Source organism: Thermobia domestica, chromosome 12 (assembly GCF_964235325.1).
Source record: "Thermobia domestica chromosome 12, izTheDome1.hap1.1, whole genome shotgun sequence".
Taxonomy (NCBI): Eukaryota; Metazoa; Arthropoda; class Insecta; order Zygentoma; family Lepismatidae; genus Thermobia; species Thermobia domestica.
In genome coordinates this window covers 131,199,004-131,225,633 of record NC_137465.1, presented here as the reverse complement: position 1 = coordinate 131,225,633, position 26,630 = coordinate 131,199,004, and the positions used below count along the sequence as shown (strand labels likewise).

At 34.4% G+C, this 26,630-nt stretch overlaps 1 protein-coding gene across 1 annotated transcript; it reads right to left on the bottom strand.

The window, feature by feature from the left end:
- Positions 1 to 4,036: 4,036 nt before the first annotated feature.
- LOC145666665 (uncharacterized) lies at positions 4,037 to 26,205 on the bottom strand. Its single transcript, XM_081734133.1, has 6 exons — positions 26,143 to 26,205; positions 19,508 to 23,091; positions 16,343 to 16,426; positions 14,370 to 14,471; positions 9,839 to 10,259; positions 4,037 to 5,078 (listed from the first exon to the last, which is right to left on the bottom strand). The coding sequence occupies exons 2-6, from the start codon at positions 22,903 to 22,905 to the stop codon at positions 4,224 to 4,226; spliced, it is 4,860 nt and encodes a 1,619-aa protein (XP_081590259.1). The 5' UTR covers positions 22,906 to 23,091; positions 26,143 to 26,205; the 3' UTR covers positions 4,037 to 4,223.
- Positions 26,206 to 26,630: the final 425 nt, after the last annotated feature.

Here is a 26,630-nt window from a genome sequence, read left to right as displayed (position 1 = left end):
GTTCATTGTCAAACTATGCCTAACAACATAGGCAACCAACCTAACGTCTTTGTGGCACTGATCACGCCAGGATAACCTTCGGTTTCGTCCCCCCGCACACTTTGTTTGGAGCAAGAAATGTATAGACCACGTGACTACCAACCACACATTTCTCACAAGATGGAGTAATAGATTGAGGTTCTTCTCATTTTACATCCTCAGTTTTAAAGAGAGAGAAAGAGAAAAAGGTCAACGTGATAAAAACTAAATAAAGAGGAATATGAGAAATATAAAAGAAAAGAAAACGTGCGCATATATTGACAAATGATACATGCACTTCAAAGGGGACCATCACAAATTTTGTTATGAACCATATATAATAACTGTGAGCAAGCCACAAATACATAATTACACATAGTAAGTGTTATATAACACATATTTATTTAAACAAATAAAAATGCTCACAGAAAGCTGAAAATTTCTTTAAAATCTCAACCATAACTGAAAGAAGAGATTACTTCTCTATTGTTTTTCTTCGTAGCATCCATCTACATGGAGAAATGAGAAAGAGAAAACATCTTAAGAGATTCGCATGGATACAACATCGGAAACTGCTAAATGGAAAAAATTACTGTCTTTGGATGGGATTCGAACGCAGAACCACAGCGTTAGAAATCCCACACTCTACCGATGTAGCTATTCTGACATTAGAACCCTGTTCCTCCATCATTATCTATGAAGGACGGAATGGAGTCTGCAGAAAAAATGAAATGAAATGAAATCTTTGAGTTTTACGTCCCACGGTTATGTCGATTAGGCTAAAGGAGACGGTGATGATGAGTAATGAATGAAATGGTGGAAGGAAGAAAGTGGGAGGAAATGGGAGAACCCCGAGAAAACCCACGCACACGGTGCTTGTCCACCACAAAGTTCACTTGGCGGAGGCTGGGGTCGAACCTGGGACCGCAAGCACCAGAGGTGAACGCTCTACCACTGAGCCACCGCGGCCCCAGTCTGCAGAAAACTACGTCTAACATGTTCATGACAGACCGCCTATAACCTATGTCTAATTGGTACTTTAAAACGATAGCTATACACGTGCATAGAAAAGTAAAATCAAATGAGTAGTTATACACATCACTTGGTCTGTCTCACTCTATATCTGACTATACAAATCGAGGAAGAAGAAAAATATAGAGGTGAGAACACAGGAAGAACAAGCAAAAATAAAAGTTGCAGGAAACTGAATATCAAGAAGAGAGAGAGAGAAAGGGAAAAATAGAGCGAACGGAGCAAATGATTTAATATATATCCGAAAAGAAGGTTCACAACTGTGCTATACATTTAATGTATTGAATACTCTAATCCTTCTAAATTGCTTGTTAGGTGACAAATATTAATTTGTAAAAACGTAGCAAATGCCCACGTTGTTTTGATTTCTTACTGTTTCAGTAATAGTGAAAAATGTGGTTTATGCAACATTTATTTCCTGTTTTTTTTTTTGTGTGTGTGTGTGTGTGTGTGTGTGTGTGTGTGTGTGTGTGTGTGTGTGTGTGCTTTGACAACGAACGTTCTTTCTATAATTCCTATAAGCTATGACTTGAAAACCCTAAACAAAATACACACGTTTATTGTAATATTCTAATCTGGATTTTTATGTTATTCTCTTCTTTTAGCTAGTTAAATTTCGTATAGTTTTATAATTTCGATTAATGCATATTTCCAACAAGTTAAGAATCGAAGTGAGAACGCTGTAATCTAGAGCTAAAACCGAACCTATACGACATTGAATTCAAATAAGTAAAACGATGTGATCGACACTTTAATATCAAGTTCTCTAATCACTTTGCTACTATATACCGCCAAATGGATGTATTGATTTTACAATAAATTCTGTTTAAATAATAGTTTGCACGACTATCGTTTCATGTATTTTGCTGATAAGTTTCTTTTTTTTGCTTAGAAATTTCTTACGAACAATACATATTTGATTCGATTCCCGGCAGCAGCTCATATGGTTCGGATTCCACGTTATTAAGTAGGTTCACGTCTCATATAGCCTCGCTGCTGAACGGAAGTTAAACTCAAAATCATCAACAACAACTACATGGTTGTTGTGGTAAAATTAGTAATTGATTATGTTGCATAAACCATATTTTTCACTATTACTGAAACAGTAAGAAATCAAAACAACGTGGGCATTTGCTACGTTTTTACAAATTAATATTTGTCACCTAACAAGCAATTTAGAAGGAACAGAGTATTCAATACATTAAATGTATAGCACAGTTGTGAACCTTCTTTTCGGATATATATTAAATCATTTGCTCCGTTCGCTCTATTTTTCCCTTTCTCTCTCTCTCTTCTTGATATTCAGTTTCCTGCAACTTTTATTTTTGCTTGTTCTTCCTGTGTTCTCACCTCTATATTTTTCTTCTTCCTCGATTTGTATAGTCAGATATAGAGTGAGACAGACCAAGTGATGTGTACTAACTACTCATTTGATTTTACTTTTCTATGCACGTGTATAGCTATCGTTTTAAAATACCAATTAGACATAGGTTATAGGCAGTCTGTCGTGGACATGTTAGACGTAGTTTTCTGCAGACTCCATTCCGTCCTTCATAGATAATGATGGAGGAACAGGGTTCTAATGTCAGAATAGCTACATCGGTAGAGTGTGGGATTTTTAACGCTATGGTTCTGCGTTCGAATCCCATCCAAAGACAGTATTTTTTTCCATTTAGCAGTTTCCGATGTTGTATCCATGCGAATCTCTTAAGATGTTTTCTCTTTCTCATTTCTCCATGTAGATGGATGCTACGAAGAAAAACAATAGAGAAGTAATCTCTTCTTTCAGTTATGGTTGAGATTTTAAAGAAATTTTCAGCTTTCTGTGAGCATTTTTATTTGTTTAAATAAATATGTGTTATATAACACTTACTATGTGTAATTGTGTATTTGTGGTTTGCTCACAGTTATTATATATGGTTCATAACAAAATTTGTGGTGGTCCCCTTTGAAGTGCATGTATCATTTGTCAATATATGCGCACGTTTTCTTTTCTTTTATATTTCTCATATTCCTCTTCATTTAGTTTTTATCACGTTGACCTTTTTCTCTTTCTCTCTCTTTAAAACTGAGGATGTAAAATGAGAAGAGAAATGAGAAGAACCTCAATCTATTACTCCATCTTGTGAGAAATGTGTGGTTGGTAGTCACGTGGTCTATACATTTCTTGCTCCAAACAAAGTGTGCGGGGGGACGAAACCGAAGGTATCCTGGCATGATCAGTGCCACAAAGACGTTAGGTTGGTTGCCTATGTTGTTAGGCTTAGTTTGACAATGAACTTAAACTTATATGTTGCAGGTTTTTTGCTTCGTATTGTACAAGTAGTCACCACAAAGCATTATATCCACTCCACTCTCATAGTCAAAATCAACCTCGATGATATCCTCAAATAACATTCCCGAATTAGGAGTTCGTAATAACGGATTGAGTATATGATCTTACTAATTTAATATCATCTGTAGAGTATGTTACTAGTCAATACATGTATTAAGAACTCGGGTAAATTTAAATTAAGTGGTTTCTGATTCACTTACAGAGCCGGATTTAAGGGAGGTGCACCGGTGCACGTGCCCCCCCCCCTTTTTTCGTTGTAAATAAACACTATCTAAAATGAGAAGCTTGCAGTAAAAATAGCAACACTTTCCGAAACTTACTGCCATCAGGTTTCGTTTTAGGGCTTAAAAGAAAGGATTCACCAAGCAAAACAACATAACATTTCTCAAGTAGGGAAAGAAATAGAATCCACAAGGAGAAAAAAAATACTTTTTTCTTCTGCCACTTGTGACTCTCTTTAAAATACCCCCCCCCCTTCCCCCGATCGTTCTATGCATCAGCATTGTCAAGGGTAAAGAATATTGTCATATGAACTTCGAAGATTTTCCGTGTGATTGGTTATTTTGGTAGTTATTGGTGCACCCCCATCAGAAAATCCTGGATCCGGCCCTGTTTACTTACATATCAGAAAAACAACAAAGACACAGGGAATAGAAATTAAATAATGGCACAACACTTTATTTATACGCAACAACTTATAAATAGCTGATTTTGAAACTATACAAAATAATACATTTTCAACAAATAAATAAATATCAGAGGTATAAGATGGTCTTTGCATGATTTTTTTCTTTTTTTACTTCATCCAAACAATGAAAGAGGTCTAGTCGCAGATACATTAAAAAGTATTAGTTATAGACGAACATGCGGGACATTCGATAGAAGCATTCATAATAATAAACACTAGAGCAAGAAAAGACACCGTACATACCGAGAAGCTTTTCCAGTTAAACGTTCCATCATCATCATAGAGATATGCTGTAATTAATGATTGCCAATTAGTATACGTATCCAAGGTGGTATTCCAACATTCCAAACCTGAATCATAATTAGCCTCGTCGCTCCCACCAGACGTAATCGTTGATATCTCATCAGAATCATCGACTGAAGAAGTATCGATGTCATCAATGATATCTTCGTGCAGCTCCCCACCATGGTCTTTTTCAACCATATTCTCTCTAAGTTCATCCGTTGTTGTAGAACCTTGTGATATTATTTCTCCATCAAAATTATCACTATTAAAAGCGTATTCATCACTAGCATGAGACAAATCGTCTTCATTCTCTTTCGTATTGGATGCTGAAGATTCAAGCACAAGGTCGTTTATTTGGTTACCTGAAGATGATGTTGCAACAGCTTCTTCATTTAGTACTTGTGGGTGAGTTTGAATTGTCTTACCTGTCTCAGTATCTTCTTCTATCTTTGGTATTTCTTTATGCTTTTCTTGAATTTCTTCATCTAACTCTTTTATGACCTTAAGAGGTGAGATATTGTCGCTCAAGTCGGAAATTATTTCAGACATTTTAGATCTATTATCCTCTACGGAATGGTTCTCCAGTTGCTTTTTTTCTTCCAGGTGCTGGGTGCTTTTGTCCGCCTCTCGCTTTTCCCTTTCATTAAGGAAAGATCTCAATCTTAAAAAAGCTGCTAATGTTTTTATCATACCTCTGTCTGCAGATCGAATCCCTGTGTCCTGAAATTAAAAAAAAAAAAAACGTTTATGATTAACGTACTTGACTTTGCATTGTATCTATATGTTCTAAAGATACGCTTTGATTGAAAGAAATGAATTCTTTCGAAAGATAAAGTAGATGACCGTCTCGAGCTATGGATTGGGCATTAGCCATCATGGTAAATAGCGGCTTTCTTCTTACCCTGTGCGTTGTTCCTTTTAATATGAACAATTCTGTTGTAACGCTCGCTAACTGGGAATCTGAAATATGTGGGCAAACAGTGAGATTATCATAGTAAGTAACGAACTAAGTGATCGGAACAACTCTAATCATACATGTCCATTGACCCGTATTAAGTATTGATTCGTAGGCCTATACTAAGAGTATAGCACACAAACTCTGCGTAAATGATTTTGTACAACATAATAAAGCATTATTTTACATTTTCATGAGAAAGGTAGAATTCTTAGGGACACAAGTGGAATTAAATAAACTAATAAATATGCAGAAGTTATCAAATAGATGGAAACATCGGAAGAAAATAAAACTTATCTGATTAATACGGAGTGAGATCACCGTTAGTCTGCAGAACGACTCTGATTTGTCATAGAATTTAGGCATATAAGTCATAAATGGTTTGCAGAAATTGGCAGTTTTTGAGGGAAATCACATCGGTAAAATAAATAAATAATAAATTTTATCATCTCAAGTTAAGGAGAAATCTTTAGAAAACTTATACAAGAATTAATACATTCGATAAGCTTTCTTCCCTCGTAGCGATAAAAATTAATTTTTTAAACAATGTAACTTTCCTCAAGAATTGCCATTGCTTCTAGAAGAACATCGTACCGTTCGTCAGGCAGAACAGTCAACAAGGATGAATATCTACTCCGAATTTTATTTATTTATTCACGTTTCTTGGCATTACCAGCAATCTCTGGCCTTAAGCCCTCACGTATGAAGAATGACGTCCGTAGGCGAGCCCACTATCTGGAGGAGAAGGGAAGGAAGAAAGGAGTGGGAAAGCGGCATGGGATCTGTATGTTAGGTACCGTCCGGTGTACGCTTGGTATGAATGAAGGAAACCCAGGAAAAATCTCGCTCAGGATGATAGGCAAGAAAAAGCTGTTACATCTCTTTGATCAAATGTCCCCACCGGGAAAACGAACCCGGGACCGCTTGCATCAAAGGCGAGAGCGTTAACGACTACGTAACGCGGGGCCACAAATATTTGCTCCGAAGTCTGAACTCTAAAACCGACAACAATTGTTCAATAATGTTATGGTCTGGGAAATGGGCGGATCAGGGAAGCTGTTGTAGTTCATCTCGATGTTCATGAAACTATGCTTTAACAGCTGCAGCAGCCTGAATAGTCGCATTTTCATATTGGCCGAAAGCAACACCTGGACCAAAGAATGCATATGGTCACTTAAAATGTCCACATAATCAGTAGCAGTAATGCATCCTGCGACTATAATCACAGGACCCACCAAATATAAGGGCTTACGGTCCACAACATTACAAAGCCGCCGAGGCTGTTTCACGCTAAGCAAGAAAGAGTTCGAAGCATAAGCACCTTTGAGCATTTAAAATACATAAGCACGGCTTTGTTGAAAATAAGGTTAAAGAGGACTAAACGGACACCATTGCACGTTTCCAGTTATCAGTGGTCCATTTTACACGTTCTTGGTGCAATTTTCTTCGCGCTAATGCATTGTTGGTGGTGACCAGCGGTTTGGAAATTGCAACTCGACTTTGAATTTTCAGATTGAAAAACTCGCGTCGGACTATGATAGTCGCAATAGGCTGTTCCAAGTGCTGATTGAATTTGCAGTTAATTTTATCGAGTTTGCTCTATGTTCTTGGTGGCAATCCTCTTCAATGCTCGGCGATCCCTGCCACTGAGCCTTCTCTTCCGTCCATTATTGCTCTTTATCAATGCTGTTTACCATAAGTTATATAAGTTATCACCTTGGACACTGTTCCTGTTCGATCGTTCCACACTACCCACCTAACTGCTCATCTACAACCTGGCATCTTTGAAACTGAAAGGTTTCCCATTTTACATTACCAGTGTCTGGTCGCTTAACCACACACTTCCGTACGTCTCCATTTGATGTAATGAAGACCTCTAACATCATCTTACGGCTTGCAAATTATAAATGTTTCCATTTTTTTATAATATTTGTATAACTATGAACAACTGGAACATACGTGTGTTTTCCCTTGAAGAATTAGTCTTACAAGTTTGCTGGAGAAATAATATTCGTACTTGAAAAATTAGAAGATACGATACGTAAGTAATATTATTTTATTTAATGGAATATACAAATACCCTGTCACTTTATTTTGGACATTGTCTACTTATAAGCAAGCTTAAAGTATGTTAATTTTTGAGATTACACTAGAAGTTTGAAAAAGGTAAGATAACTTTTAAAATTATTCTTCCCTCATACTGCCTAGTTGAGGTAGAGTCGCTGATTTTCAGTTACGTCTTGTACGTGTAGATGCTTCGGTAACTATGAAACACTTAATGTTACTTCCGTTGATGATGATGATCGAAACGGAGAAGAGAAACTAGTTGGGACATTGGCTGAGAAGGACCTGTATCGTAAGGGATGTATTAGAGGATATGGTGGCAGGAAAGAGAGGAAGGGAGTGAAGGAACTACAGTTAGTGGACGATATCAAAACACGTGAAGACGAAGTTAACTGAAGACCGTGAAGCATGGAAGTTTCTCAGTTGCGGCAAGTGATCTACCAATAATGGCAGAATACTTATAAACCGTTGTTGATGATGATTATGATTCCAGACAGGCTACTTGCATCTTTATTGGTGAAAGACTTAAGTAATAATTTTAGTTTAAATCTAGTTTTTGAATACCCGCCCTTCAGGCAATGTACTGTAACATAGAGAATGTACTGCTTCTGCTGTTGTAATATAGAGAAATGTTACCAATATACCAATTGGCAAGCAGTATAAAAGTACTGATCATTCACTTTCATTAATTATTCGCCTTCTTTAGGGCATAGCGGCAGGACGAAAAACTGAAAGATCTTTCATTTTACTTTTAGATGCCATACTTTGTCTGAGCAAACTAATGATTTTTCAGAATTTTCTAAATAAAAGACACTATGTCCATACAAAACCATGGTTATTGGACGCGTTTTTGAAAATAAACAACGTTGTTCATATGAGAGCACGAAATTCTATGATCTTGTTGACATCAAGACAAATTTATTGAGGAAAGCTGTTCGGCAATAAACAAACAAGCAATGAACAGACAACTAACATCACGGTTTGTTGAAAATGTATCGTTTCAACGTCTCCAAAAGTACGTATGTATGAACCCTTGTCAGTAGTTGTTTCTTTACTTCAACGAATAGTCGTGTATGCGCTATTCAATCGTGTTCTAATATGAACAAAATTGGATGTAAATCTGTGATATGCGAACTTATTGTTTTCATTCGCGTGAACCAGTTGAATAGTGTGAAGAACATGCAAATACTATAAAATGAGGGAAACTGTTAACTGAGAATCAAAGTACGTGTTCGAGTGATTATTTGGAGAGAAGAGAGTCATTTTCTGCAAAAAATCGCTCAGTAATCATGCGGAGCGCTGTGTCGGACTCTTAAAAGATAGTTAGAAAGTTGTGTAAATATTACACACGGAAACACACTGATCGTCTAAAAGCAATAACTTCCCTTAAGGACAAGTACACTTGAAAAAACAAGGAAATGAATAGACATTAACTACTTCGGAAGAACCAATAGAACTATGGAAAGGCCCTTCCAATCGATATCAAATAGAACGGTGGTCCACCACCTTCAGATCTATGGTTGGTCTTGGGAGTAGAAATGTGGTAAAGAAATCATTCCTTCAAGCAGGAACCATTACAAAAAGATTATCCTGGCAAAAATAAATAAATAAATAAAGACTGAAACGATGAACAGTGGAAGAGGGCACTCTGGACCGACAAATCTAAATTCCATCTTTTCATCTTCTAATGCTAGAAGTTTGTGTGTCATCGTTCCGAAGAGCGCTTTCATCTCGATCGTGTAATACCTACAGAAGGTACGAATAAGGTAGCGTCACTGTTTGGGGATGTTTTACAGACTGACAAGTTGATAAATTTAGTTCGAATTAATGAAATAATGAACAAAAACGTGCTTCACAACGTTTAAGTGAGACATGATATTTCATCAGAAACGTGGATTTTGAACAGTAACTTTGTACTAGAGCAGGATTACCATCCCAAACATTCTTCCAAGCTATGCAGTAATTATGTGCAATTCAAAGAAGGTCCTTACATCTCCAACAAAATGGAATAGTCGCCACAACCACCGGATTTCCTACCCATCGAGTGCTTGTAAGAGGAACTTGATATCAAAGAATATTGAAGGTCTTTGGAAGGCTCTTCAGAGCTACTGGAGTCGCATAGCTTCGCAAAGGTTTAATGAATTAATCGAACAAACGTCTGGAATTTGTAAAGTTCTTATCAAGGCTAACGGTTGGCATTTCATTGAATGCAAACCTGCTCACTAAACTTATCTCAGTGGAAAGAGGATCATATGTTTTAATTTCTCTATATGAGCAATGGTGTTTACTTTACAGAACAAGTTCAATAAACTGAGTTTTGTATGGGTCTATGTATTTTTTTGAAAAATTCTGAAAAAGCAGTAATATCAGTAGTGTGCTCAGACTTTCGGCAATAAGTATATATATATAGTATACATTTATTCAGTCTTTTTCTCCTATTAAACTCGTAACTTTGACTTACCATATTTTTGCATAATTTTCTAATCGCTTCATCAAACTTCTTATTATTCGCTCGGATTTTACTTGAAAAGTCAGTTAAATCTTCCTTGATTTGCACTTTTGAACTGGAAGTTGCTTCATCCATATCGTTGCTTGGAATAGACGATTGTTGTAATTTGTCCAAGTCATTATCGTGGCGAACATCCACTTCACTATCGCTTTGACACCTTCTTAAGGATTCTTTTTTAGACACGACGAGCTCATCGCCGTAAGAAGATTCAGTTGCACTTGGTTCTTGATCTGATGAATTAAAATCTCTACTATATACAGGTTCTGGTATTCGTGTTTGTTCCTCTTTGTAAGTTTGTGCATTCGGCGACTTAGTGGCTTTTCTCCCAGCAGGTGGAGTTTCTGAAGAGGACCTTCTTTGACGAATATTAGACCTAAAATATAAGGGACAAAAACTGTAATTTGATGAAATAATTAGCTTCAAAATTTATTGAGTTTAATTGGACTATTTTATGAGTATATTACTATTATTCAGATCCAGATTAAAGCCTGGCTAATTAAGATTAAGCTTTTGGCAGCATATTTGGCTCCCTCTCCTTCCTTAGATACTAATAAGACTAAATAATGAACTTAAATCAAACAAGAGAAAGCATTACTGAAATAAAACAAAATGATGAAGTAATTCATAACCCAAAAATAATTTCAGACACATTCAATTCTTATTATACAAATTTAAGTAGTATATATGACAAATACAAAAATAGCAACCAATTTAGGAAAGTTAACATAAAAAATAATCTAAATTCAATGTACATATATCGTGTAAATGTGACCGACGTAATTAAAATTATCAATTAAATGAAAAATTAATGGTCAGCAGGCATTGATGAAGTACCGTCTGCGCTTATCAAAAATGTTGTAAACACTTCTCTAGCTGAAGTTTTATGCTATTTAATAAACCTTTCTTTCCAAACAGGATTATTTCCTGATAAATTAAATGTTACCAAAGTTAAACCAATTTATAAAAAAGGGGATAAAATGGATATCAGTAACTATATACCGATTTCTCTTATTACAACATTTGCGAAAATATTAGAATTAGCAATAAACAAACAGGTTACACTATATTTACAAAGTACTGGAAGAATTCCAAAAGATCAACATGGATTTATTCAAGGAAAATCAACGGAAACCGCTATTTACCAATATCTGAATTACGTAAGCGAACTACTAGATAAAAGAAATAAGTGTATAGGATTGTTTTTAGACCTTACTAAAGCGTTTGACTTAGTGCCTCATAGAAAACTTTTATATAAAATAGAGAAATGTGGAATAAGAGGAGTAATAAGAAACTGGTTTCATTCATATTTGACAGATAGAATACAGGTGGTGGAAATAACTAGAGTAGATGAGAGAAATTCAAAAGTAACTATTTTCACATCTACAATGAATAAAATTAAATGCGGCGTACCACAAGGATCAATTCTTGGGCCATTACTGTTTTTGATATATATATATAAATGATTTCCTGCATAATTTAAACTTTGCAAAAGCCATTTTATTCGCGAATGACACAAATGTAGTAACAGGTGAAAACCATCAACAATTAGCTACTAACAGAAAATAGCGTAAAATAACTAACGAACTGGTTTGATCATAATAAGTTAATAATAAGTTCAGAAAAAAACCTTGTCAATACGCTTTAAATTAACAAACAACAATCTAGATAAAGGAAGTATAAAAATAGGAAAAAAACGAAATAAAAAAAGTTAGTTCCGTAAAAAGTTTTAGGTGTAGGCCTACATATATCAGCAAATTTAAAATGGGATTATCATATAGAAAAAATTGCGAATAGCTTAAGAAAAATGTATTTCGCAGTACAAACCATTAAAAACACTATAAACCGAAATACAGCAAAAATATTACTGCTTATTTGAATCTATATTAAGATATGGATTAATATTTTGGGGAAATACTGTAAAAGTAGAGATATTTTTGTCCTTCAAAAAAGAGCTGTACGAATTCTAGCTGGTATAGGACCGCGAGAGTTCTGTAGGAAATATTTTAAAGAACTAGCTATACTACCTTTACCATGTTTGTATATACAGTATATTGCTTAATAGAATTTGTAAGATCCAATATAAATGAGTACACAACAAACAGTGACGTGCATGATTATAACACAAGAAAAAAGACTAATTTTCATCCACCAAACCATGGAACAGCAATGTACGAAAAGGAAGTAAAGTATGCTGGTATTATGGTATACAATAAGTTACCAAACAAATTAAAGGTAATCAAGTCTAATATTGCATTCAAAAGAAAATTAAAAGAATATCTATTGTCACATTACTTCTATACAATAGATGAATATAATCAATTAAATAGTCACGATGTAAATAGTAATAACAAATTAACAAGATAGGTCCATTTATGTGTAAGGTATGCTGTAGTATTGGTATAATGATATTTCAAATTATTATAATGTATAAATGTATGAATTACGTTTAATAAATGTGACCAATATATGTACTGCTTCAATTAACCATGACGAATCCCATGTACTATCGGAAAATTATTTCCAAGTTTGTACAGAATGGAGGATAAATAAAATGAAATGAAATAAAATATTACAGAATAAGTAAACTATAAACTTTCCATGTAAATGTTTCTGCATGGCAAATTATAATATAACTTTTCCTTTTCATGTGCTCCAGTCGTATAAACGCGTATTGAACAATGAGATTTTGCGTAGTCGCGATTGAGTGCTAGATCCATTATGGACGACAATTTGATCGTTGAAACTTGCAACAAAGTCTAAAAGTTTGATCAAAATAAAATTTTGTTCATGTATTAAACCAGAATAGCCAACATGAAACTACATTACTTCTGCGGAGAAGAGTTTTGGAAGTATAGCCTAGAGTGCAAGGAACCCGCGTATTAACGGCCCTACTATTATTGACTGAAGAGTTGAGCCATAATCGTCACAGGTAAAACTGGGTGGTGCTCTTAATTCGGCCTTAAGTTTAGGCCCAATCTCTACCCATCCTAACAATTACCCAAGCATCACATGGTTATATACTATAGGTTAATGAAAACTGTATTCGAACGGAGAACCGAATGGGTGAGATTGCTAGTACCAAATCAAGTATGCTTCCCATTTATCTAATCAGAAGCCCCATAAGTCACCCATCTGTTATTAAATGTAGTTCGACGTAACATTATTTTATCCAATAGACACTCTAATTAAAGATTTTTCAATCGTACCTAAGCTAACTACACTACAAGCTACGAATGAAGAAAGAAGAGTAGGATTTTTTTTTTTTTTTAACGAAATCAGTATGCTTGAAACACGCAAAAACTCTTTGGTTATATCGATGGTTATCTGATCATTTTCTTTTCAGTGCTGACAATATTACAAAGAACATTTACTGACAGATGGGCAAGTTTACACCCATCTCCATTTTTAAACATGATGGAATACCCCTTCATTGGTCTTATGATGTTCGGTATATTCTAGGTAAAGATTTTCCTGAGAAATGGATAGGCTATAGTAAATCAATCTCCTGGCTTCCTCGATATATTTTTCTTTCTTTGTTTGTTTCTTTGGGATACATAAAGGTTCTACCACACTCCTGAGAAAATTGCTAAACTTCGCAGGTGGAACATTGACGCTATACACATTAGTGATATTTACAAGCTGCAATAAGTATAGGTAGAGGTGAGAAATCGTTTCACAACCTGAGGATAACCAAAGCAAAACAAGTTTAGATTCACTAATGGCAAACAAACCTTGGTAAGATGTGGTGCATTTTGCAAGAGACTGTAATTCTTTGTGTTCTTTGGTTTGGAAATTGTAACTGACTGTAATTGTAACGGGGCTGCTTCTTTTTCTTTTTAGTTCATTAAATAAAGTAAAAGTATAAAACAAAGTAGTATATTTGTCCTGTTTTCTGCTTTAAAAACAAGCCTCAACTTGGATGACTAGCCTCCTGTGTAGACAATATCATTTCAACTTTGATATTTCGGACATTGTAATCGAGTATTCCTCATCAGAATTCAAACGTTAACTGTTATATTTTGCATTAAGTTCTTCGCATGCTTAGTTGAAACAGCACAGTAGAAATTATAGAATATCCTCCGCTGTTGTCTTTACCTTAAGTCTGTATAACACTGTGTTTTTACAATTAAACATGTGGAGAACTCATTGTAAAATACAGCGTAAGCCGTTGTTTAATCCTGATGAGGGATACGTGATTAAAGTATCCGAAACATCGATGTTGAAACGACATTGTCTACATTGAATAGTAAGAAGGTTAGTAAGTTCTTTATGTAATAAAATTGTTGATGAAAGCTATAAGGCATCGTTATTACTTAAATTCAGTGATAACTCACGATAAATTAATTTTATTGAAATAAAAAAAAAATGAATCCACGAAGTTCCCCTGTCATCTGTGTGGTTTCACTTCTTTCTACATTATAATCTCTTTAACAGTAACATATCTACTTTATTGAACTTAAGAGAATACTGATCTTGTACTTACTTAGAGAGTACTTCAGAACACTTTTCTATAATGTGTTGAAGTCTTGCTGCAGCATCGTTGTTTGCTAGTGCTTCCATATATGCTTGATTTGCTTTCAAATACCTGTTTTTCCCAAAATAAGATATATTTTAAATAGTCTCTAGTTAATGTAATCCATATAAGAAACATATTGTATGTAAAGAAACCAATGACACTATTCTTTTCTTAATATCTTCTGCTTGATAACTAACATACTATTATAATGCAAGTTGAAGAAAATTGCATTCAAATACGTAAACATATTTCAGGACGCGACCTAATTTTTATCTTGAAGGAATATACACTTTTCTAACCAAATTAGGACACTTATTTAAAAGGAAAATACATTTAAATGCCTCTTTTTTGCCTACAAACCTATGTATCAAACCTTTCGCAACACAAAGGTTTGATACGTAGATTTGCAAGAAAAGATTCAAAGTGAAAAACAATACGACTTCTTACGCGGTACTTTCGCAACAGTTTCTATAGAAGTAGTTGGTGAGTACTTCAAATTATACGCCCGTAGCCAAACTCCGTCTATAAAAATTTTCGCATGAGTGCTTTAGGATTCTGAAACATAGATTTTTGGATAGGACACATACTAGTTCCTAAGTGAAGTCTTGACCCAAATATGGTAGACCCCATAGTTTTGGAGCTATGGACTTTTAAACTTCATTTTTTTATGTTTTCGGCAACATATAACTCCGAAAGGAAATATTTGTACACCCAGGTTGGTCTATACTTTTTGTTTTATCTTGGTGTCAGAAATCACCTCCCAAACGTTGTCGGTGTTGTTTCGAAACACCCAGTATTTCTTGCAGTTTCTTCTCGTTTTACGGGGGTTTTCTTCGGTGAGTCAACTGTTAATGAAAGTAGGTACTTGGATATGTTAACACATTGTGGCAAGTGCTAAAATTACAGGATGGTAACTACAATTTTATTTCTCAGCAAGATGGATCCCAGCTTCCACTCATATTTTCAGTTAGACGTACGTGTTAACCTTAATCCTAACCGATGAATCGGACGCTCTTCAGGCGACGACTTGCCCCTAATGTTCTGGCTCTAAAATCGCTAGACTTGACTCCATGAGATTTTCCCGCAAGGATTATAAGATGATACGTGTGCCTTCTTCGCCATGGGATTTAACACAGCTTCAGAACAAAACTGTGGATGCAGTAACTGCTATCGATCTTGGTATGTTAGAACGTATGTGGGGACGAACTGGACTATAAAATTGACGACTATAAAATAAGAATGGAACATACGTGAGTTAGGTAGAAACTTATACGGTTTTCCTTGTCTGTTCCCATAACGTTTTACAAAGATTTTTCTGCTGCTCTGGCGATTTCTGTAGTCCCGGAGAGAATTATCTATTTCCTGCATTAAGACTCACAGTTTCTTCCATCGTTCCTGACAATAAGCCATTTATCTTTGTAACGAAACATCACAAAAGCTACTACCAAATATCACAAGAAACTGTTCGATAATTTATTTCAAAGAAAAAAAATTCTACAGATCTGCGAATGGTGATCTTGGAACAATCAACAATAAAGGCTATATTTAGGACCTAAATTCATAAACATTTAGATGAGGATATGTTATAGCAATGTTTCCTCTACTGTCAATAATTTAGTATAAGTAAGTGAAGGCAAAATTATTTTGAACGATAATCATATAATTGCAACACAAGTTCAAGCTACTGACTAAAATCGATAACGCAAATATATTATAGATATTCTATGTAATTCTGATATGAACACTGTAATTGGGTAGAATAACCTGTTGTGTTCTTCTTCTTAAATAAATAAATAAATAAATAACTTTGGCACTAATTTAAATGTTGAATTGATTTTAAAGATGTACAAATCTTTAACCATTTTAAAGATATTCATATTCTTTAGAGAAATAAAAAATCCTTTGGCGTGCTACACTAAAATAAAAAGATAAAATCTTACCTTTGTTTCGGTAGCGCCAGTTGATTTAGCCTACTATACCTCCTGCCATATTTTCCATTTAAGTTGGGTACATTTTCATTTGCGCTGTAACATACAACAATTTATTATTTATTTCATGCGTATATTTCAGAAATAAACAAACTAATTTATAACTTAGCAAATATAAATGTTATTGCTATTGGTTATTCATTATTATTATTATTATTATTATTATTATTATTATTATTATTATTATTATTATTATTATTATTATTATTATTATTTAATGTGACGATGACGATATTATATTTCGAAATATCAGCCATAAAATAGATTGATTTAATCCTTTAGAAATTAATGAGGAGCTTCAAATTGTGATAACTTTGGGGCAAGGAAGTCAGTAGAACTCACTTCTGGTAAGAAGTGTCCTAAGTCCAATCACAGGTTATGTGAGTTCGAGGTCAACAATATCGTGTTCGAGATTTTCTCGTAGTTCTTCCATTTTCTCGCACTCTCATTGCATCAATTATTCCATTATCGATCACTTATATTTCTCATCCTTTCCTTTTTAGCCAAGCTTAAGCTACTTGCATCGAGATGAATCATTCCTAGTAAACCATTCCAATAAAGTCAGTAGTATATTCAAATCCTACGAAATTTATAATCATATTTCTCATAAGTGACAGCGATAGACGCACTGGTGCTATTCAGCTGGTTCGCTAAAACCGATGTTAAAATATTTCGAGTTCGCAGAACCGTTTGTTATACCCATACATAACAGTAAATTTTAACCAAGTAATACTCAGGAACAGTAAATTTTAGTTTAACTATCTTGTTTTCAGAAATGTTTACAGCTACAGGATTAAACATATGATCTCTCATAACAAGGTATAAGTGTTAATTTCCTAATCTCAAATGTTCAGGTATCACGAATGAGAACTGGTATTACATGAGTGTAGTGGTGAGGGATATTTATATTTCAAACGCATACATACCATTATCAACAATAGTTGATCCATTGCTAGGTTAAGATCTTCCTAATACTTTTTGATAACCATCTATCTTGGATAATTTGTTTCCAAGATATTCGCAGTGTTACCTAATTTCGTTACACCACCTTGTATAAGGATGCTGTGCAGATTTCTAGTTGTCACTTGTGGTATTTACTAAAAGTTTTGCTTTTGTCTACCTTGTATAGAACCAGTTGTTAAAGAATTGGAATAACACCACCAGATGGAAGAAATAATACACAAGAGATGCAAAATACGAAATACTTCTGTCAGGTCTGAACTTTAACTTGTGTTATTTGGTTAATCATTAACAGAAGAGGGCATACATTCAAATCTGTTCCTAGAGTAGGTTTCAAGTTGTTTGTTTGTTTGTTTGTTTACGTAATACCAATAGAGATATCAAAGTAACAATGCTGCAATATCCCTTATTTTCAATATTTTTTTCTCATGTCTAATAAAATGTGAACATGTGTATTTACAGTATTTATTAATGATATAATGCACAACCTTAAAAATGTAAATATTTTATTATATTCTGATTGTCAAACTGTTTAAGAGAATGATCAATGTAAACGGCATAGTATCCCATATTCACAAGATCTTAGAATCTATGAATGGACTCGAGATAATGGAATGAGTATAAATAGTAGTAAATGAGGATATAATATACATGAGGTAATCTTGTTACATAGCGACTAAATAAAATATCATGGTTAATCTATAGAAAAGGTAGAATCAGTCCGGAACCTCGATGTAACATTTAACTCTCAACTGACATTTAACAATCATGTGAGTGATATTAATAAACAAACAAACATCGTAATTCGCAATTTACTTAGAAACTGGTTTAGTTTCAATAACTGCAACGCTTACATAGGACTATATAATACTCCTGCAAGACTTAAATTTTAACTTGCAAGTCGAGTTAATAGAATAACGAAAAAATAGAAAAAGTTTACAAAGTATATGTATTTCACTACATTTATAGTAATATCATTACAACTGCAAGCTATTATTAAAGATATTTGACTTAGATTAACGTTTTAAAGTTATGTATTAGAAAATAGTATATACAGTCATAATTTATTAAATAATGTCTCATTTAGTAGTGACACTGAAATACAGGTTTATTTCAAAATTTGTAATTTAACATGTAATATTGCAGAATAGAATTATAGTTTCCTCTCTCCCCCTCCACCACAGAACGAATTCTACTATCTGACAACTATGTGGGTGTCCTGTTTAAACCATTTCTAGAACTTTTACTTAATGTAGCTAGAAACGGCTTCTAAGCCAGTTGAGCAGGAGTAGGATGGTCAGTTTCTTTCCTCTGCAATTTAGAAAGGACTATAAAATACTGACGATTATAGTGGAGTGAAGGAACAGGCTAAATAGGTCTCAATTTTTTAAAAAATTGACGGGCATGAATCTTAGCTTCAAATTGATCTTTTTATTAAAGTTGGTTTAATGAAAAAATAATAATGCTTTTCTAGTTCAGCTACACAAAATATAAGTTACTCCCTATTTCTATCCTCATGACTATTCGAAAAACAAATCTAGAGGGTTAGGGTTGAGTTATGCGTGCCAGGAATGACTTTTTTTCTCCAGGGGAAGATAATTTTTTGTTAGAGGAAATCCCTGGCATGTTCCCAACAATTCGCACGCTGACATATGGCACACATTCAAGTAGATGATATACGGTCAGGGCATTAGCTTCAAAAACCTTAATCTTGGCTTTCTGCTCCGGAGTTCATACTCTTAATTTAGACAGTTCCCAAATTGTTTCACGATGATGGGTCATCTCCAAATATTATGTACCTGCACCAGGAGCCGAGCTCGGGATCACATTTAACTATTTTTGCTAATCAAAATAATACATACACTATATAATATGGACTATACGTCGCTTACACTAGAAGTTATCCATTGTCAATAGAAAAGAGTAGTAATAGCTGATAGTTGTTAACAATATGTTATGATATGGTTCTCGACAATATATGATTCGTGAATAATACATCGTAAGAAGTGATTTTATAAATAATTTCATAGTTTCGTAGTTGATAAATAACTCATTCCAAATACATTTTTGGCAAGTGAGTCACGGCCTGTATATATAAATTCATAACTTATACAATATACATATAACTAATACATACATTAAAAAATAATAACTTACTTGGTAGTTGTTCTAGAAACTTCATCTGTACTATGTCTATTAGAATAATTTCTTGAAGGAGTTTCCCTCGATCTGGTGATTTTAGAAAATTGTGTTGTATCATTTGATCTTCCAGCAGACGTCTGCGACGGAATTGCTGCCGTACCTTGAAGGACACTGTTGATTTTTTTAGTGTCTTCGTCCCTATAGCGTCTCCTTCGAATGGTAAAATTAGAACTCAGGGACTTCGTAAGAAACCTTTTTGACAGGTCTTCATGTACGCTGGTTCGCTGCCGTGATTCAGGAGATCTAGGGAAAGCTAAATGTTGTTTCACGTTAACTAAATCAACGTTTCTGAAATCCTTTAACTCGCGCACATCCAAATTCTCATTTGCGGAAGCTCGATTACCTTTCATGCACGAAGGATTAGAACTGCTACCTCGTAGCGATCGGTTAGGTTGCCGATCATTCACTACTTTTGAGTGTAAATGATCCAGTAAGTGAGGAACCTTTTTGTCGACGTTAGTTAAATCTTTCACATGTCCTGACAGAGGTCTCTGACAATTCATCGTATCACATCCTAATAAAGAATGTTTATGTGTGTTCTGATTAAGAAAAGTACTGGAACAGAAGTTCTGCACAGCACTCAAAATACTTCCTGAAAGTTGAGGTTTCATATTAGTATCCAGCGATCGTACTTCTCGTCCTGCAAGTCGATTTTTTTTGGAAAGAAATTCTGTGTGTCCTGTGTTATTCTTAGTTGTCATCACATTTGAATCGATCTTTTTATCATCGTTGGATAATGACGATGGCGATTTCTGTAAACAAGCGTTGCTGTCAAATTTTTTTGTTTGCACATGTGACTTCAAAGCATGTTCTTTAGTTGGAGATTTAGCCCCTAAAGAAGGTGATTTTGGTCTCATGAATCTAGCCTCAGATCCATCACTTAATTTATTGTGAGATTTTACAACAATTTTAGGTAATTTTGATCTGTTATCTGCCGATTGAAAAGTATCATTCTTTTTGTAATGAGGAGACCTCGTTCTTTTGGTTGGTGAGTCTTGCCTAATATCTAATGCTGATGAGTTATCATCTGTGCTTTGAGACCTTGACCCGAGAATAGGAAACTTGGACTTAGATTCACGTTCCTTTGATGAACTTTGCCTATTGTGAACATCAGCCATTGATCGGCTTGTACCATGGTGCTCTTGCATCTTTTTGACTGTTATTCTCTCATGCATGTTTTGTGAGACAGAAATATTAACAGATTTGGAAGCTGTCATCTTAGATGAATCGCATGCAGTAGATTTCGTACTGTCAGCTGTTTTTGAAACATTTACCAATGGCAGTGTTACGGATTGTTTATTACCAGGCTTATTGAGTCCCGGCTCATCCATGTTATTCCTAAAGGCCAATCTTTTTGTATCTTCGGTCATGTTCTTCAAAGTTGACTTTGGAACTATTATAATGCTTGATTCACATATCATTCTGTTGTCGAGTCGAGAATTCCTTGTATACATTGGGCATATCGATTTCTCCATACTTTGAAAGGAATTACCATAATAGATTTCCATTACTGATAGTTTTTCGAAAACGATACACTCAATAACTCCTAATCTTAGCTCATATTTTATTTCCATTGTCTGGACATCTCTAAATAGAATGTGTAAGTCTGGCTGTTGGATGTTTCGAGAAGAAGTTGGTCGATGACACGACGGTCTAGCCACTGTACATAAAGCCTGTTGCTCATTTGTTAATAATGGTCCAGCGATTTCAGTACCTACCCCTTTCCTCTTATATATTTCTTTCATAGCCTCTGACAATTTATCGTACTTTATTTCTGAAAGACGATAGTGTTGCTCTACCCTGCAATTTCTCGAATTGAATCTATTATAATCTGTAGTACCCGAGTCATCGCCATCGAGAGAAGAATAATCTACACAAGAACGGGAGTAGTAAGAACTCAGATCCGTATCAAGCAACCACGAAGCGTCTTGGAAAAATTTAAAGTCTTGTTGCAACAGCTGATCCGTTGACAAACAAGAAGTGCATACACTAGGATTTTCATACAATTCATTTATTACCCACTGTGATTTTGCTGATGAGTATAGACATTTTGGGTACAAAATGTAGACTATTTTACTTTCATTCCAAGTTGGGCGAATTTGTTCGGTTACTGGACTATTTACGTTTATTCTAACATCCTCTATTGTTGGATAATGTAGTTGTTTAGACATAGCTGTCATACTGGATTGTAATATGGAGGGTTGCTGTTTAAACTCCATTTTCTTGGGATATATTGTTTTGACCAGTGTTAAAGGAATTACTTCTTGAAGAACTTTTGCCGTAAGTGCTGGTTCAAAACAATATGTTTGCTTTAATTCCATAATCTCTTGTCTTTGTTGAGGCAGAACATTGTTGTAAATATCATCCGATGATGTACAACGACTGCATATACTAGGAGAACTCTCTAAAGTAGACAAGTAACTCACTGTCTTAGATGGAGAAATCTTGTTACAATTCGTTCCTGCTGTACAATACGTACCAGAATCACAGTCAACAACACTTTCAAGTATTGAGAAAGTTTTTCGTCTTTTTCTAATTCTGCATGAGCATTTCTCATCCATATCAATTATAAGTTTATCTTTAAAAGGTATTTTATTAATTAGGGAAAAGCTATGAGTTGAACTTGTTTCTCCAAAAGCAGCAGCACAGCAATCACATTTATCAGACAATTTAACAGTCACGTTTGATGCAGCATCTGTTGTAGAGTTTGGAGCAAATTCTGTTAATAAAGAACATTTACTATTTATTTTAGATTTCCTCAAAGGTTCTACAGGATTTTCAAAATATACGTCTGTAATAACTTCACTACTTGATGACGATGTGATATTCTTCTTTTCTTCATTTGAGGCATCTCCAGGTGCAAAACTATTGCGTATTTCTTCAAATTTACTTCGAGCTTTTTTTAAAAAATTCAAACGTCTTCTGTTAATTTCTTCTTCGAGTTTACTTTGAGTTTCTCTTAAGGAATACAAATATTTTTTGTTCAGTTTCTTTTCAATAGTTTCTTCATTAAGTCGTAAAGAGGTTCCTCTTGTTCGTAAAATGCTCCTACTATCATACGAACTTGTAATATGTTCTTTTTCTTCTGTATTATCTACATTCTGATGATCTTCCATGGGTTTGTTTGAAAACACTTCCTCAAGAACGTTTAGCTCTTCTGGTAAAATGTATTCTTCGATAGTAATTCCTTCAAGAGTTTCTTCATGAAACTTTTCTTTATAATTTTCACTACAAGGACATGTCTCACATTTCTCTTCTTCACCTTTCTCATTGCCTAGGTTCTCGTCTTCACCGGTGTCAGTATTATCCGATTCATCAACTTGGAACTTCCCAAACAAGCTGAAGGTAGACATTATGAAATATTTTCCAGATTTTTCTTCGCATTTATTGGTTGGCAGCTATCTAATAGTCGCCGCATTGGATGAAGACGACAATTTTGAATAACATCGAAAGAGATGTCGTTATTATCAAACTATTGGAGTTGATTGTCATCGAATGCAGCTTAAGTTCAAAACTTCCAGACAACACAACATAGACATCTGAAAGAAAATAATGATACAACATTTTCCATTACAATATGACACACGTGGAAGAATAATTATGAAGTTTGTAAATATACAAATAAACATGAACTCTTAATTTGCATACCTAACTAAGTACGCATATATATATATATATATATAACACGAACAAGTTCATGTATTTAAACTTTCAGCGAAGAATAAAAACAAAAACATTCTTTTTCCTGGCATCCCCTATCGTTGGAAACAGAAAAACAATAACAGCAGCAGAAGAAGTTTTGTCAAAGAAGATTTTTAAGAAAAATTATTTCAATGAAACTAAACTAATGCTATAGAGGAGCCATTATGAGATGGTTCCTGAAGTTTTCTCTCACTTGCTGAGGGAAAATGTAGCCCTTACTTTGGTGCTAGTGTTATCGAGCATAGTAACTCTGTTTTACACCATTAAGAAAACTGCCCTTATAAATGCACCGAAAAAGCCTTGACATGAGTAGTAGCACCGCCGCTGTGAGATGTCAAAGACCTTCTCTTGCTGGTTCCTCTATAGTATCCGTGGTTGATCGTAATATTTCTCTATGTAATATATTCTTTACAGTTTAAAACAAAGTATTTTTTAAATTGGCTAATAAGACGTTTTACATACATATGAGAATTATACAATTCAATTTTAACGAGCTTAAAAAAGCATAACTAATAACATTACTTTTTAAATTTATTTACATTATTTGTTAATCTTACTTTTTTAAAATGTAAAATTGGTTATTGATCCATTTTATTAATTATTTTAATTTTCCAATTTATTCTTCAATTACATAATTTATTGTTCGATAGCAAGTTTTTCTCATACTGAAATAAACTTTCACTTCCCAAAATGTCGGTAAAGAAGGCAATCAGCAATTTGTTTGTTGTTGAGCAATCCCAAGATAAGAAGTCATTTGTGGAAGTATTATCAGACAGGACAATGTGTAAATAGACTGCTCTTCAGCTGCAAGACACTGTAAAAATACTGTCTTTAAGATAGGCGAAGAGATTACCAGTGCGGATTTAGACAAAATTGATAAACTATCGACCAAATATTTACCATTCGCCAAATACTCGAAAAAAAGTGGGAATACAATACCCCGGTACATAAACTAATTATTGATTTTAGAAAGGCGTACGACTCGGTTAGGAGAGAAACATTATACAACGTTCTTACAGAACTTGGAGTACCGAGAAAGCTAATTAGATTAATTAAGATATGTTTAAATGAATCCCGAAGTAAAGTCCGCATAGGAAAATTTTTGTCCGCGAGCTTTCACGTCGAAAATGGCCTGAAACAAGGAGATGCGTTGTCGCCATTATTATTTAACTTCGTTCTGGAATACGCTATAAGGAAAATCAAATAGAGCAACCAGGGCCTAGAGCTGAACAGTATTCACCAGGTTATGGCATATGCTGATGATGTAAATTTAATAGGGGATGATGGGAGAACAATAGAAAGAAATGCAGAGATCTTATTAAACGCTTTCAGGGACATGGGTTTAGAAGTAAATGCAGAGAAAACTAAATACATGGAAGTACGTCGGGACCGGAATACCGCAAATTATGGAAGCGCTAAAATAATAAATAACACTTTTGATAAAGTGGATACTTTGAAATATCTAGGATCAATATTAACAGGCGAAAATCATTTTCACGGAGGAATTAAATGTCGACTAAAAGCAGGGAATTCGTGTTACTATTCAGTTCAAAATCTCTTGTCGTCGCGAATTCGAATTTGAAGCTTAAAATATACAAAACGATAATCATGCCTGTTGTTCTGTATGATTGCGAAACATGATCACTTACTCTGAGGGAAGAGCATAGACTGAAAGTATTTGAGAACAAGATCCTGAGACGAATATTCGGACACAAGAGGAACGGAAATGGGGGATGGCGGAAACTTCATAACGAGGAACTACATAATTTATATGGTTTACCCAACATTGTTAGGGTCGTCAAGTTTAGAAGGCTTAGGTGGGCAGGTCATGTAGCTAGAATAGAGGAAAGTAAAAAACGCTTTCAAAGTCTTGACTGGAAGACCAATCGAAAAACGACCATTAGGAAGACCTAGGCGCAGATGGGAGGACAATATTAAGATGGATCTCGCAGAGATTGGAATACAAAGTAGAAACTGGATGCAAGCTTTTGTGAACGCAGCATTGATCCTCCGGGTTCCATATGCCATAGAGTTAGTTAGTTAGCTGGAAGTAGCCCTAAATTCTTTAAACGTTTCATTTCTTGAGATTATTCACGAGAATTCAATTTTGTACTGATGGAGCTAAAATTCGATATATAAAGCATGACCAAATCATCGTGATCGTGAAGAGGTCTCAAGCATTAACTCACTCTATAAGAAGGTAGAGCGCATACCTCTAGTGTGTGAGGTTTCTGGTTCGATTCCCGGCCAAGTAAGTTTGTGGTGGACAATATCGTGTTCGGGAGTTTTCTCAGGATACTTCCGTTTCCTCCAACTTTCTCATTCCACTAATTTTTCTGTTGTAATTCACTTGCCTTAATCATTGTCTTCCTTAGCCTAAAAGGGCACAATCGTAGGGCATTAAACTAAAATATTTCATTTCATTTTCACTTTATAAAAACAGACTATGAAGAACATAGACTAGAGATGTTATCCTTAAAGATCAATTTCAATTAATTTACGTAAAGAAATATGGCAGAATTTAAGATGGATGACTTTCTGCTGTTATTAATGTTTTCTTTTCTTTTAATTTAGTGCATTTTGTGTAATAAAGGTTATTTATTATACACATAAATTTATTGCTTGTATTCAAGCATTATTGAAGTAATAGAAATTAACAGTTACTTATATGTATAGGAACGAACCCAATATATTCCAATAAAAAATAGTGAAACTATGTTAAAATTTTCAACAGATAGTAGTTCCAAAATATTTTATCGTTAAATAGGAGTAAAAAAATACAGTGAGAGCACTATCCTTAAAATAACTTACATATGTATCATTGGGTATTATTCTTAATTGAACTACGTAGCAATAAAGAAGAAGAAATTAATGTGATATTTATTTACCTCTTCGATTATTTTTGAAACCTCTCTCTCATACAAAAATATAAGTTAACGTTGTTATGGATGTCCCACTTCAATAATGCATTTTCTTTGGTGAAGAAGTCATAACAATAGAATTAGCCTATTCATGTATAATAGTTCCATGGATGATTATGTATATTCATGATTATATTTTGAAAAATAAAACAATTAGTGCTAATAACATGAATTCACAGTTCCTTTATAATTTTCAAAACGTTGGGAAATAAAGGATAACTTTAAGTTTATAACACTGATACGGATCTAGTGCTTACAGTGCCAAATTCACAATATTATTAGTGTTTGATGAGAAAAAAATGTCCGGAGATGAAACATATAATAATCGATAAATCTCATTCTGCTGAACAAAGTGATGTGGATGAATGAAAATCCTCATGCACAGTTTTCGAGAAATTCGAAATCTAAAAGTTGATGTTGCACATATTGAGATAAACCTGATAACGAAGTATACA